The sequence below is a fragment of the Ruditapes philippinarum genome, unplaced genomic scaffold (genome assembly GCF_026571515.1).
Source record: "Ruditapes philippinarum isolate M1 unplaced genomic scaffold, ASM2657151v2 ctg5147_1_1_1_1, whole genome shotgun sequence".
Lineage (NCBI taxonomy): Eukaryota > Metazoa > Mollusca > Bivalvia > Venerida > Veneridae > Ruditapes > Ruditapes philippinarum.
This window is the reverse complement of record NW_026866538.1, coordinates 44031-60133: the sequence shown is the minus strand read 5'-3', so window position 1 is coordinate 60133 and position 16103 is coordinate 44031. Positions and strand designations below refer to the sequence as shown.

The window sequence follows — 16103 nt, the reverse complement described above, 5'->3', positions numbered from 1 at the left end:
TATCATCTCTTTTCCCAGGTTCTGTTGAGATTGAATATGGCGGGTGTCTCCCATACCAGACCTACAAATGATGATTGATGACTTTAAAGTGAATCCACTTGATCCACAGTCAGAGAGAAGGGTACAGAAGGCCATAGACAGTTGGCATAAGTTAGAAAAGGGTGTAGAAGTTGAATTAAAAGTGTTAAAAATGGAGGATGAGAAGATAAAATGTACTTTGAAACTGCAAGATCAAATCACGAGAAAGCATACACAGAGTATTGATGAATTAAACAAGAAAACTTGTTATTATGATAAACAAATGCATGACCATGCTAAACAAATACAAGAATTAAAGTTAAAGGAAGAAACTAGACAAGGTAAATCGCAATTTTGACAATATTTCAAGATGTTAGATATTTTGTATGTGCAATTTAAAACAAAACTGAAAATAATCTTACCATGAAAATCTTAAAATACAGTGATGAATAATGGATATTTCTTTTCAAATTATTATGAAACCAATGATTGTCTTATCTCAATCTTTTCGGAAAGTTATGGAGCTTTCTTCCAAATACTTCAAATATTTGTTACATTCATGATATTTATCATCAATTTAATAGACCAATCTTTACTTCTTTTTATGATTATAATTTAGTGCTCATAAAATCTGTCACCTTATTTATCATTTATTTAATTCATTCTGACGAAATCGAATTCAATTAAATGCAGACAACAGTCTTTACATTTATTTGTGATACATGTTTGCAAAAGATTAAATCAGTGTATTGAATGTTTTAATGTAGATGACAAAGCAGAGACAGAATCAAAATATGAAGAAAGTAAACAAAGTAAGTTTTTTGTCCATTTTCGCAATTAGTATAAATTTGTAAGAATCAAACATACCAACGGATACCGTATACATCTAACGACGTATATAGCTTACTGTGTGTTGTACGTACTCATAAGTTGACAACGTACACAGCTAATGTCTTTTAAGTCAGTACGTCAAAGGGCAAGTTCAATTAGGCCATAACGACGTCGTCAAAGGGCAAGTTCAATTAGGCCATAACGACGTCGTTATGCCGGAGTTGTTGTTTTAGTCGTAGTTATATTAGTCATCGTCAGTCGAAGTCGTTATCGTTGTCATTTTTGATGTAGTACTTGAAGTGTTATTTGTAGTCACAACAGTCGTAGCCGAGGTTGTAGTAGGTGTCGCCTTTAAAACTCTAGTTATTGTTTAAAATGCCAAAAGATCATAAAACGATTCATGTGCTCTTGTCTGATAGAATAAATATGTAAATATATTAAATAGATCAAGTAAGCTGACATTCGGATCATCTACATTATCTAAATGTACATGCACTTTAGTTCTTATATAAAACATGTGTGCGGTTCTAAATAATGACCAAGGTTTTATTTAAATGTACAAACCCTTGTTCTTATGGAACATACATGAGGAATTCACATATATGTACATATACTCTATTCATTATGAACCATGTATGAGGGTATTATGCGAGATGACCAGGAGATTATCAAGATGTTCATATACTCGTAAAGCGACTATAGGATCATGTATATGAACAAAAAATACATAATGGAACATGTATGAGGGGGTCATGTAAGGCGACCAAGGTATCATGAAGATATGTACACTTTATTCATTATGGAAAAGGTAGAGGGTATCACGGGAGATGACCAGGAGTTTATCAAGATGTACATATACCCGTAAAGCAACCAGGGGATCATGTTGATGAACATAACTTTACTCTATTTGTTATGAGACATGTATGACGGGATCATGTATGGGGACCAGAGGTATTATGAAGGTGTAAGCTACATAATTATTATCTATTGATTATGGAACATGTATTGGGGATCCCGTAAGATGACCAGGGGGTCATTTAAATGTACATATACTCTGTTTATTATCGAACATGTATGAGGTGATCACGTCAGACTACAAGGAGATCATGTTGATGACATATACCCTGTTTATTATCGCACATGTCTCATTCGATTACGTAAGGTGACCAGGGGATCATTTAGATATACATATAAATTATTTTTGTCACGGATCATAGTTAAATGACAGGGTGTCTAGATGAACATATGCCCTATTGAACTTGTATGAGGCGAACACGTAAGATATGTACATCTATCTACGAAAACCACGGAAATTAGTGGCCCACGGATGATTATGATTTTAGGGATCTTGAAAGCTGACATTTTTATCATCTTTATGTACATTTTCTCTCGTTCTTCTAGAACATATTAATAATAAATTATATCAAGGGATTATAAATGATGTCCGAGTATTCATCTTTATAAACATACTCTAGTTCTTATTGGGCATGTATAAGATGAATATATACTTAATTTCAATATGGTACATGTATAATGGGATTACAAAAGACGGCCAGATGACCAAGTAGATATACATATACTTTATTGTTGAACTTGTGTAAGAGGACTAGGGGTCCTCTAAATGTAAATGTATTTTTTGGAACATGAGGTATTCATGTACGATGACAAGGGGATCATCAAGATGGACATTTACTCTTTTTATTTGTGAACAGATGAGATCAAGTAAGATGATCAGGGAATCTTCTAGATGTTCATAAACTTTTTTCTATGGGACACGTATGAGGGAATCACTTAATATGACCAAATGATCATAAAATTGTTTCTGTACTTTAGTGTTATAGAACATTTATGAAGGAATCACATAACTAACTAGGGATCATTTAAAATTACATATTCTTTAGTTCTGTTAAAACATGTATGAATATATCATATAAGCTTCTAGCGGATCATCTAAATGTACACAGACTCAAGACTTAAAACACATATACTCGTACAACGAATTAGGTATGATGACCTGGGGGAGGGGGGTATCTAGATGGACATGCTCTATCATTTTTAAAATTATGTATGAGGGATTTATGAAAGACTCTCAGGGGATCGCAAGGTTTTGTGTCGCCTTGAAAAAGCGGCATATATGAATTATTTTTGCCGGCGGCGTCAGCCACATTGTCGACGTCGGCGCCCCCAAAGGCTTGTCAGGAGCATAACTCATTCACTATAAGTTGGATTAACTCCAAACTTGGTATGCATGCTTCTTTTAATAACCAAAAATGCAGTGCACAAGAACCAGTACTCTGTACATAATTTTTGAGTTATTTTTCTTTTGTTAATTTTTATACACTCTACTTTTATAATTTTGTCCGGGCCATTTCTCCTTAACTAAAAAAGCTATGGACTTGGAACTTTAAAGGATAATATTTCTTATTTAGAAAAAGTGCAGTGCACAAGAACCGATAGTCTGCACTTCTTACTTTTTGAGTTATTGCCCTTTGTTTATTTTCATACTTTATTTTTGTCCGAGCAATTTCTAATGAAATTTAAAATCCATGGACTTAAATCTTCATAGGATGATTGATCTCATTTAGAAAAAGTAAAACCGGTACTCTGCATTTTATAAGAACTCTGTGACATCTTATGAGTTATCACAAGAACTGCAGGACATTTAAAAAATCGGGTATATATCTGTTAGCCGGTGCTTTATGTTTGCAAATTTGCATTATAATTAGGTAGTTATGTATGGCAAGGATGAACAGGTCAATACTTGCGAATTGACAAATAATTTGAGAATTTTACTCTAAACTAGCAGATTTTAAACAAGAGACGATAAAAATGGCCTATGAATTAGTTTTAGACACATAATTCAAGATGAAAGCTTAATCCTTAAAGTTTATAATGTTTTAATACACTTGAGAGATCTAAATAGATCAAATAGTAGCATTTTATCTTAATAATTTGAGGGAATTATATTATTCATTTGGCGCGCCGATTATCACCGTCCGGTCCAACTCTGATCACTTATGAATGCATTTCACAGAGCTATCTGTTTCAAAAGGAAACAACTTTCTGCAGTATTTCTTCAGCATTTTATATGTTATTAGATAATAACTGCAATTTGGCTCTTTCTCGGCAGTAATTAGAGCAGTCGCTTTTTTCATGAATAGACCAGTGCTGATAGTGATAATTGCGATTGGCATATTTTAATTAGCAAGTTCATGTGTTTCTAAAAAAAGCTGAAAACACTGTAGCAATGTGAGGATACATTCAAATTTATTACATACTTAGATAATATACGTGGGGCTCACAGAGACAAATTAACTTAAGTAAAGTACACATTAACTTTTTGATATCCTTTTAACTCTAAGAAACATGTCTGTTATAAATTACTGACTATTTATATTTTCTAGAAAAGGTTAGTAGAACATAATTTATTTCATATGACAGTAATGAATTGCATTAACAATCCTAGATATTGTCTGTGGTGTTTTTGCTCAAAACCTCATTGTTTAACATGTCAGATTAAGTATTTCGACCCCATACACCTTTAGACCTAAAGAAGTGTGTTTGTACGTGGATGCTCGGGAAAAACAACGTGATCCTTAATTAAAGAGATGACACTCTTAATTGATATCTGATTTCCAGTTGTAAGTGCCAATTTACAGTTATATGGGTAAGAGTTTGATAAGACTCCCTAACGGTCGCCTTAATACAAACTCTTACCCACACATAATTTAATATACTCATTCACTGGGTTCTATATAGGATTTACAAAATGTCATGTTTTGTTGTATCATTGTCATCTCGAGATTTTCGTTCTGAAGGCTATGCAACATTTTAACATGTCAAGCGCTAAGTATTGCATTCAATAACTGAATATTCACATAATATATTGTGTCACTTTCAATAATCTGAGGTCACTCATGGAGTTCTATCAATTTAACAACTATTTTAACCAAGTTCTTACTTTTTTATCACGGGGGTGAGCTCCAAAAATGATCCAAAATTGAGCACTGGTAAAAAGTAAATGTTAATATCCATTGATGAAATGAAGTGACAGGAATAATCATCCATATGGCCTCTTAATCATCTCATGATAATCATTTTCTCAAAAGGCAACAAAATGACAAAATTATTATGATCCATTTGCGATGTGTGATAGTAATTTTTTTAAACAATATCTTAAACAGACGGCACACATTTTTTTGGTTAGTCATGACTTTTCCAAGATTAGTATTATTCCTCTTGGACAACAAAATAACCGGCAACAGCAGAAATCAAAAGTACGCATATTTAGATACTCAAACATTTTTCTCAGTCATGATCTACAATGAACATCTTCCATTTTCTGTCAACAGTTCTGATTAAGGTTGAAAGTAATATCTTTAATGGGTCTTTGCGACATTGATAGGAAAGTAAAAAACATCGTCGTTGAAAGGGTAATGACATTGCTGCATTGTTTCTTTTAAAAAAATGGATATTAAACGAATCGTATAAACACAATAGTATGAGTTAACAATTTGTTAGCACGTCTGAAAGAGGCTGTGATGGCCATGTATCACTGGCCTGATAACTATCATTGTTTTAAATGTCGTAGGTGAAAAATGCATAAAAGTCAATGGGTTATCTAAGTGTCATCCAAAGTCAAAGCTTAATTTCCAACACAATGTTTTTACTGTTGTTCAAATTTGACAGCCATGGTTAAAAATATGTAGGTCACTTGATCTTGGTCGTAATCAGAGTTCGATGCCACGTTCAAATAAAATGGGCTTGGTTTGACAAATTAAAACGTAGGTCATTAGGGTCATGTTCAGGTTCAGATAACTTTACATTTGGTTCAAGAATCAGAGTTTGTAAAAATGGCAAACGTTTGTGAATTGGTTATACTTGAGGTCTATGGTCATCAACAAATTCCACATACAAAACTTTACAATAAATCTAAAAACAACGGGACACAAGCAGACGAACGGATACGAATCACTGGAATTCCCGTCTAATTAAAACACAAAGAAAGAAGAAATGCTAACAAATGAAGTACGAGTAGTTGGAGCCCGATTTCTTATCAAGAAATAAATCGAAATTACTTAACTTCTTTTTCTCCTTATTTTTATGTTTATTTCAGATGCCACATGAAAGAAGGACATTTGATACTCTTAGTGTACGACTATGATATACATGTGCATGTATATATCTTTGACCTTGACACAATCGTGTATTCGAACTTGACGGTCTCTGAGTCCAAGAGAGCTTCCGCTTTCTCATTCTCGTTGTTTGATAAGTTTTATGACACAATACAATGATATGTACCAGGGTGCACCGTTCATGCAAAACATTAAGATTACGTGGAAAAACGATTTAATGAAAGGCTTGAGATCTCGATCAAGTGGTTCGATGTTCTTTTTGAAGTTGTAAATCTGCAAACCACATGGACCCTTTATATGTTCACATGCCTTTAATCCAACTGAGGGAAATATATAATATATTGCAACATGGCGATATAATGCGCCGTTTGGAATGTTTTACTAGCGACCAGACGACAAGCCAATAACGAGTTATGTTTGGCCCTTTGTCGTGTTGTCCCCAGCGACACCGCGGTGCGCAAAATTATCACGAATCAGGCATTTTATGTGTTTGACATAAAACATAAGCAAACGTTCAGGGTTGTGCGCTAGGCGATTGAGCAAGTTTTTTATCGTCTACAAGAATGCCCCTTGACACAGAGCCAGCACAGTTCAATCGTTACAAGACATGTCAAGTTATAAATGTTCATAACTTTACATGTTTGTGTTGGTGTTATAAATGCTTAACATTTTGACTATAGTATCCATGGTGGTACACAGGTGACATTTTGCACCCTTTATATATATCTCAGGAACAAGATTTATCTCATTATCGTTTCCTCGACAGGTGTCTCGTCAACACTATATACCACTTCGTTCCCACAAGGAGATATTATTTTTGTCCTATTGGAACGATAAAAATTGGACATGTTATATCTGAGCCACCATTACGTATTCTTCTTTATATGTCTTTTGGCCATTAGGCAATATCTCAGGGGAACGAGATAGTATTTCCAGTGAAGGAGAAAAGATCTCCCAACCAAGAGATAATAATGTCGTGAGAACAAAAAGAAGTGCATCTGTAACCTCTTAGCCTTCGTAAACTAACAAAATTAATGATTTTTAATATGAATGAAAATGAAGCTAAAGCTTCAAATTAAGACTTAGTTTATGTTTTTCTTAAATATATGAGTTTGCATAAACAACAAGAAATTGACACGTGTGCGTGTTTTAAGTTGGAAGGGTGCATATATGGACTCCAGTCGCAATAGGTGTTTCCAGTAAAACATTAAAACATAAAGTAAAATTCAGTCAACAGCAAACGGCCATATTTTGTCCACTGCTCCTACGACGAAGTCTCCACCGCCGATGCGATGGATCCACTTTTAGCTATGCCTTTCTAATTTAGGGGTGTACGTCTGTTCGAAGAAAAGTTCGAATTATTGTGATCGCTGCGACGCTGTCGTAGTTACCGTCGTGCAGAAACTTTTATGTTGCCCATTATTCAAATTACTAGTATTTAAAGTATTTACATGAAACAGGGCATACTTACCTACCATGACAAGGTGCAGTTGTTAGACAATGTGCATAATTCTAAAAATAAGTACAAAAAATGTATTTATTTGTTATGCCGCTTTAAACTTCGAAGTTTAAACAGACGAGCAAGAATAAGATGCTTACGGTGCTCCTGTTGAATTACTGAGACTCCATAACAGTTAAGCTTTATTGGAGAAAACAAATTGATTAGATGCATCCATGTAGCATATTAACACAATTTACAAGGAATATGGTTATTTGTTTCTGGTTATTCTGGGTCTTTCAAATAAAATGGTCTGGAGTCGGACCAAATCTACAAAAAAGAGTTTACGAAAAAAGATGTCTCGGCTGAACCACGATATGATTCACGATCTATGATCTATGATTATTATCGATGAAAAAAATACTGAAAACTAGTCCTGGCTACATTACATTATCAGTTGTCTTCTAAAAATGTACAATGTTTTTTGATTTAGATGAAATAAGGATTTTTTGTTCAAAAATCTACTGCTAATTTTTGAAAATAGATTGGAGTTTCATTAGCTAATATTTTTTATTTTAATCGATGCATTTTTCAATGACAAAAAAGAAATATTTTACTAAGACAAATGTTATTTAATCGCATCCTGTAAAGATTAATATTTTTCGATGTAGTATACAAATATTTGATGTTTTATACTCAAATCAAATTAAAACCAGGAAACAAGTGATAGACTTATAAATCTTTTTTATCATAACTGGCTAAGAAACATAAGATCAAATGTTATTTAATCGCATCCTGTAAAGATTAATATTTCTCGATGTAGTATACAAATATTTGATGTTTTATACTCAAATCAAACTAAAACCAGGAAACAAGTGATAGACTTATAAATCTTTTTTTATCATAACTGGCTAAGAAAGATAAGATCAAATGAATGGTTATCTGACAAATATAGCTAACAATGGAAATAAGACACATACATGTTATTTGTGCATTTTTAACCTTTGTAAATGTCCATTAATGTGCAATTGCTTGCTGATTCTGTTTCTGTTTTCGTCTGCCTAGATCCTCTGGATTCAGATGATGCATTCACCGTCTCAGTGAAGGCTGACATATCATTATTAAGGGTTGAAATATATATTCTTGTGTCTTTGTCGTTTTCTTGTCGACAAAGTGGCGAACGACGTCGTTCTGTTTGGACTCGGAGCTTCATTTGTTTTCCTTTATGCGTTTTAAGGTTAGCGCCATTTTGATTTCAGGAAGTTTTACTTTTATTTAGAGGTAAACACTGTTACTAGCAGCAGACGACAGACAACAATTTAATTGTGATCATTGAACAAAAGATACAAAGTTTAAAAAGGCCAACATATGTTATAACTCAATACACAGTGCATCAGAACTATAATATCAATGTCATTTTGCGTATTTAAACTTTTTTCGATGAATGTCAATACATACTGATCCCCATTAAAATCGGGCGAGTCCATTTGTTTATTTCATTAGAAAAGCATAATGTTGTATGGAACGCCATAGTTGCCTTATATAAACACTTCTAAATTGGTCATGTCATTTTGACAGATAGTGCTGTAGTTCTGGTAAATAGTTATGTGGTTTTAATAAATGGTGATGACGTTATCATAGATCGTCCTGTAGTTTAAATAAATGGTGCTGTGGTTTTGATAAATGGTCATGTCGTTTTGACAAATGGTGCTGTAGTTGAAATAAATGGTGCTGTGTTGCTTCCGAGGGATCACTTTGTCTCCAGATTTTTTTATCAATGGTGATGTCGTTTTGACACATGGTGCTGTGAATTTAAAAGATGGTGCTGTAGATTTGATAAACGGTGATGTCGAGTTGACAGATGGTATTGTAGTTTAAGTAAATGGTGCTGTGGTTTTGATGAATGGTGATGTCGTTTTGACAGATGGTGCTGTAGTTTCAATAAATGGTGCTGTGGTTTTGACAGATGGTGATGTTGTTTTGACAGATGGTGTTGCAGTTAAAATAAATGGTGCTGTGATTTTGATAAATGGTGATGTCGTTTTGACAGATGATGCTGTAGTTTAAATAAATGGTGCTGTGGATTTAATAAATAATGATGTGGTTTTGACAGATGGTGCTGTTGTTTCAATAAATGGTGCTGTGAATTTAATACATAGTGCTGTGGTTTCGACAGATTGTGATGATGTTTAAATAAATGGTGCTGTGGAATTAATAAATGTTGGTGTGGTTTTGATCAAGTGTGATGTCGTTTTGACAGATGGTGCTGTAGTTTTAATAAATGGTGCTGTGGACCTAATAAATGGTACTGTGGTTTTAATAAATGGCGATGTCGATTTGACTGATGGTGATGTAGTTTAAGTAAATGGTGTTGTGGTTTTGATAAATGGTGATGTCGTTTTGTCAGATGGTGCTGTAGTTAAAATAAATGGTGCTGTGGATTTAATAGATGGTGCTGTGGTTTTGATAAATGGTGATGTCGTTTTGACAGATGGTTTTGTAGTTAAAGTAAATGGTGCTGTGATTTTGATAAATTGTGATATTGTTTTGACAGATGGTGCTGTAGTTTAAATAAATGGTGTTGTGGATTTAATTAATGATGATGTGGTTTTGATCAATATAGATGTCGTTTTGACAAATGTTTCTGTAGTTTAAGTAAATGATGCTGTGGTTTTGATAAATGGCGATGACGTTTGGACAGATAGTGCTGTAGTTTTGACAAATGATGCTGTGAATTTAAAAATGTGTGCTGTAGATTTGATAAACGGTGATGTCGAGTTGACAGATGGTGTTGTAGTTTAAGTAAAAGGTGCTGTGGTTTTGATTTATGGTGATGTCGTTTTGACAGATGGTGCTGTAGTTTAAATAAATGGTGCTGTAGACTTAATAAATGGTACTGTGGTTTTAATAAATGGTGACACATGTATCGATTTGACTGATGGTGATGAAGTTTCAGTAAATGGTGCTGTGGTTTTGATAAATGGTGATGTCGTTTTGATAAATGGTGATGTCGTTTTGTCAGATGATGCTGTAGTTAAAATAAATGGTGCTGTGGATTAAATAGATGGTGCTGTGGTTTTGCTAAATGGTGATGTCGTTTTGACAAATGGTGCTGTAGTTAAAGTAAATGGTGCTGTGTTTTTGATAAATTGTGATGTCTTTTTGACAGATGATGCTGAGTTTAAATAAATGGTGCTGTGGTTTTGATAAATGGTGATTTCGTTTTGTCAGATGATGCTCTAGTTCAAATAAATGGTGCTGTGAATTACATAGATGGTGTTGTGGTTTTGATAAATGGTGATATCGCTTTGACAGATGATGCTGTAGTTTAAGTAAATGGTGCTGTGGTTTTGATGAATGGTGATTTCGTTTAGACAGATGGTGCTGTAGTTTAAATAAATGATGCCTTAGATTTAATAAATGGTGTTGTGGTTTTGATAAATGGTAGTGTCGATTTGACAGATGTTCATGTAGTGTATTTAATACGTAAATGGTGATGTGGTTTTGATACATAGTGATGTCGTTTTGACAGATGATGCTGTAGTTTAAATAAATGGTACTGTGGATTAAATAAATGATGCTGTGGTTTTGATGAATGGTGATGTCGTTATGACAGATGGTGATGTAGTTTAAGTAAATGGTGCTGTGGTTTTGATTAATGGTGATGTCTTTTTTACAGATGGTTGTTTTGTTAGCTGGTGATGTAAATTTGATTATTGGTGATGTAATTATATTTATTGTGCTGTTGTTTTGATACATGGTGCTGCAGTTATGATAAATGGTGATGTCGTTTTGATATATGGTAATGTCACTTTGAAACCTGGTGTGGTCAATTTATATACGGTGTTGTTGCTTTGATAACTGTTGCTATAATTTTGTTAGCTGGTGCTGTTGTTTTGATAATGGTGCTGTGGTAATGATAAATGGTGATGTCGTTTTGATATATGGTGGGGTCAATTTGGTACATTGTGGTGTCATTGTATATTATGATGCTGTTGTTTTTATAAATGGTGCTGTAATTTGGCTATATGGTGATGTTGTTTTTATAAATGGTTATACTATTTTGATGTATGATGATGTTGTTTTATAAATGGTGATACTATTTTGTTATATGCTGATGTTCTATTTATAAATGGTTATACTATTTTGATGTATGGTGATGTTCTTTATATAAATGGTTATACTATTTGGATGTATGGTGATGTTCTTTTTATAAATGGTTACACTATTTTTCTACATGGTGATATTTTTTTATAAATTGTGATACTATTTTGAAATATGGTGATGTCCTTGTTATAAATGATTATACTAATTTGCTACATGGTGCTGTTCTTTTTATAAATGGTTATACTATTTTGATATATGGTGATGTTCTTTTTATAAATGGTTATACTTTTTTGCTACATTGTGCTGTTCCTTTTATAAATGGCGATACTATTTTGCTATGTGGTGGTGTTCTTTTTATACATGGTAATACTATTTTGATATATAGTTTTGTGATTTTTTATTACGATGATGATTAACTATCTATAGATGACCTGTTTGTTTACCGGAACATTTTGGTCGGTTATTTAAAAAAATGGAGATGTTTTTGTCGCCAAATTTTATACACTCTAATTTGTGCTTCATCTTAACTGTTATTTATCCCAAAGTATTTCATTTCCTGCATAGATAACTTGCAAACAAAATCAGGCGATATATTTTCATTTTAAAACAATGTCCACAAGTTACTCATTCCAAGGTGTTTCAAAATTAAACATTTCAATTTTAAGTTTAATTTTTAAATCTCAGAGAAAACATTTAACCCTTTCATTCATGACCATATGGTGAAAAATGGCAATTTTCATTGAAAAACCATCTATTACAAGTTCAAACTGCTATGGAACTATTAAAAATGCATCGATACTGATGGCACAAGTTTTTTGACTGGACAATGGCCGCTGTAACATCATGCTCAATGTAAAATTTCCTGCAATATTGGCAACGGGGGAAAGTCTCAAAATTGTATTGCTTTTTCCATCAAAACAGATTTCAAAGTGCTGCAACTTCCCAATGGATTGAGATAGAGCAAAAGGCTTTTCAGCGTTGGTTACACGTTACCTTACGATCGACCTGAGGCCAATTTAGCCTGTCACATGTCCAATATTGTCTTGGCGATGAGGGGGACTGTCGCCCCCTTTAAAACCCCCCAAACAGAAGGGGCACGTTCCCTTTCTGACAACCCCTTGATGTACAATTTTGATTTGTGGCGGCGCCGAAAAAATGGTCACAATATTTCTCAAACGAAAAACAGTGTCTAAGGCTTAAAAAGGGCATTTTTTAACCGTTCGAGGCCTCAAAAGGGGAGGGGGTCGACAAGCCGTTAACACACGTCAATATGAGGTAAAGGGTTAAAGGAGGTTTTGCCATATTTTTCTCAGAAATAAGTAAATGATCATCTCCACAGTTCAGAAAGACATCACCATGTACAAAAATCACAGCACCATGTATAAAATGACAGCACCATATACCAAACGGCATAACAACATTTCAAAACGACAATACCATTTATCAAAAACACAGAACTATCAATTAAAACAACCTTACCATTTATCAAATCCACCGCAAGGTCTATTGAAACGACATAACCCTTTATCAAAATGACAGGATCATCTCTAAAAATCACAGTAGGTAACAAAACCAGATAACCATTTATCCAATTCACAGCACGGTCTATTAAAACGACATAACCATTTATCAAAATTACAGAACCATCTATAAACACATCAGCACGATCAAAATAAACGACATAACCATTTATCAAAATTAAAGCACCATTAAACAAAACGACATAACCATTTATCAAAATTATAGCACCATCTAACAAAGCGACATAACTATTTATTAAAATTACAGCGCTATCTATAACAACCATAGCACCATCTGTCACATTGACATAACCATTCATCAAATCGACTGTACCGTCTAAAAAGACAACATTGCCCTTTACCAAAATTACAGCACCATCTATAACAACATCTATAACATAGCATCATTTAAAATAACGACCTAACTATTTATCAAATCGACATCATCACCTAACAAAACAACATAACTATTCATCCAATTCACAGCACCGTCTATTAAAACGACATAAGTATGGAACGCCATTGCTGACTTATATAAACACTTCTTAAGTGGTCCTGTCCTTTTGACAGATGATGCTGTTGTTCTGATAACTGGTGTTGTTGTTTTGATGAATGGCGATGTCGTTGTGACAGATGGTCCTGTTGTTTAAATAAACTGTGCTGTGGTTTTGATAAATGGCGATGTCGTTGTGACATGTAGTTTAAATAAATGGTGCTGTGGTTTTGATAAATGATGATGTCGTTTAGACAGATGGTGCTGTAGTTTAAAAAAATTTTGCTATGGATTTAATAAATGGTGCTGCGGTTTTGATAAATGGTGATGTCGTTGTGACAGATGGTCCTGTAGATTAAATAAATTCTGTTGTGGTTTTGATAAATGGTGCTGTGGTAATGATAAGTTGTGATGTATTTTTGATATATCGCGGTGTCACTTTGGTACCTGAAGGTGTCATTTTATATATGGTGCTGTTGTTTTTTAATTGGTGATACTATTTTGATATATGGTGATGTTCTTTTAATAAATGGTTATACTATTTTGATGTATATTGATGTTTTTTTTTATAAATGATTATACCATTTCGATGTATGGCGATGTTCTTTTTATAAATGGTTATACTATTTTGATATATGGTGATGTTCTTTTTATAAATGGTGATACTGTTTTGTTGTATGGTGATGTTCTTTTTCATAAATAGTTATATTATGATGTATGGGGATGTTCTTTCTATAAATGGCTATACTATTTTGATATATGGTTCTGTGATTTTTTTTATTACGATGATGAAGAACTATTTATAGATGGCCTGTTTGTTGACGAGCCGGAACATTTTGTCGTCTGTTGGGTTAGGTTATTTAATGGAAAATTTTATCAATAATAAAGTAGGTATACAGGAGATTAACCAATTAAATGAAGTCAATTTAATGAATTTGGGGTGTAAAAAACAATTTTTTGGGGGCCCGGGAAAAAAAAGGTTCAGGGGGCCCAGTAAAATTTTTTCGGGTAAAACAAAATTTTTTTGGGCAACTACAGGGAACCCTAGAAACCCTTTGCCGTTCCCTCCCTTTAAACGGTGAAATTTTAAACTTTCTTTTCCCCCATTTTTCCAAACAGTTTGTTTTTGATCTTTTTTTAATCAATTTTAAATATTTTTTTGGAAATAAACCAGTTTTTAAAAGTTTCCCCATAAATTGTTTAATTGGCTGAATTTAGCAAAAAAGTAAAACCGGAAACCTGGGGGAAAAACGGAATATTTTTCACGAAAGTTAAAAATGGGGAAAAATTTTAAGGCCTTCACTAGTGAAAAAATGGATAAAAAATGTATCCCAATTTTAAATTTTCATCAGTTTTTGGTTATTTATAATTTGGGAAATAAAAGTTTTAAAGAGTTTAAACGTTGATAGGTTTTCCGTTTTTAATTGGCCCTATAAGCTGGTATAGATAGTGTATTTAAACACCAAGGGAATCGGCACGCTGGTTGGGATACTGGGAAAAAAGTAATTCTAAGAAAAAATATATAATCTGTAAATAACTATTTAGTCTATATATATATACAGTATATATAATTTTTGGTAGAGTTACTTTTTTTACACAATCCCAACACTGTCCCAAGTCTCTTTGTTGAAAGGCACAGCTTTGATAAAAAAAGTTTCCAGCAGTCTTATTTAAGATGTGCTTTAAGAGTCCTTGTATGATTTTGAAAATGGTCCAGCACTGGTAGTAAAATTATTTCCATAACAATTGTTGAAAACAAACGCAACTTATATCCTACAAAATTTAGTTACACACTGAACTCTGCCTAGAGAAAAAGCATTTAAAGGAGGTTTTGCCATTTTTTCTCTCAGAAATATGTAAATGACCATCTCCACAGTTCAGAAATATATCACCATGTACGAGGGTTGATCAATATATTCGTGGACACACTCCATAAATTGTTTTTTTGGGGAAGGAAAGTTAATATAAATATATTTGACATTTATTCAATCATTTATCAATTTGATGTGTAAGTTTCAGATAAATATTCTGTATATTTTATCTAAAATGGCAGTTTTCAAAAATACATGTTAAGCTGATCGCCGCAGCTCATTCGCAAATTACGTTACGTAGGCGTTACATCTTCTCAAAAAATGCAGCACCGACTTCTACACATCATTCATGCCTGTGTACCCACTGACTGAAAATGTTCTTATTACATGAAGTATCAAATGAACGCAACACAGACAATGCCATGGAACTGGTAAATCAATTTGGGAACCTGGTAAACTTGTGTTGTCCTTTATCTCGCCTTCAAATTTCACCGGGATCGCATAACGTTCTCGTTGAAACAAGTTTTGATTGGTCCTGCCCATCTATCTCTTATTAATCCTGAAGTTCCTTCTCTATCCTCATGAAGCGTTTGTTGCCACTTATAAACAAACGGAATAAGACACTTTGTTTTGTTTAAGATACACTTTCCAAGTTTTCCTTTTAGTCTGCTTTGGCGTCATACCAAGATTTACACAGACTTAATTACTGCCTTCTGCTCCAACAATGTCGTGCTCCTCTCTGGTGACACA

The 16103-nt window shown here is 33.5% G+C and overlaps 1 protein-coding gene across 1 annotated transcript in view; it reads left to right on the top strand.

Moving 5' to 3' along the window:
• The first annotated feature begins 21 nt into the window (after positions 1 to 21).
• The window catches only part of LOC132732801 (uncharacterized), a 60103-nt gene continuing 44021 nt past the window's right edge, over positions 22 to 16103 (top strand). Inside the window, exons 1-2 of the mRNA XM_060719309.1 lie at positions 22 to 359; positions 786 to 830. Of these exons, the coding sequence (XP_060575292.1) occupies positions 68 to 359; positions 786 to 830 (337 nt within the window). The 5' untranslated portion in view covers positions 22 to 67. The remainder of the gene's footprint in view (positions 360 to 785; positions 831 to 16103) is intronic.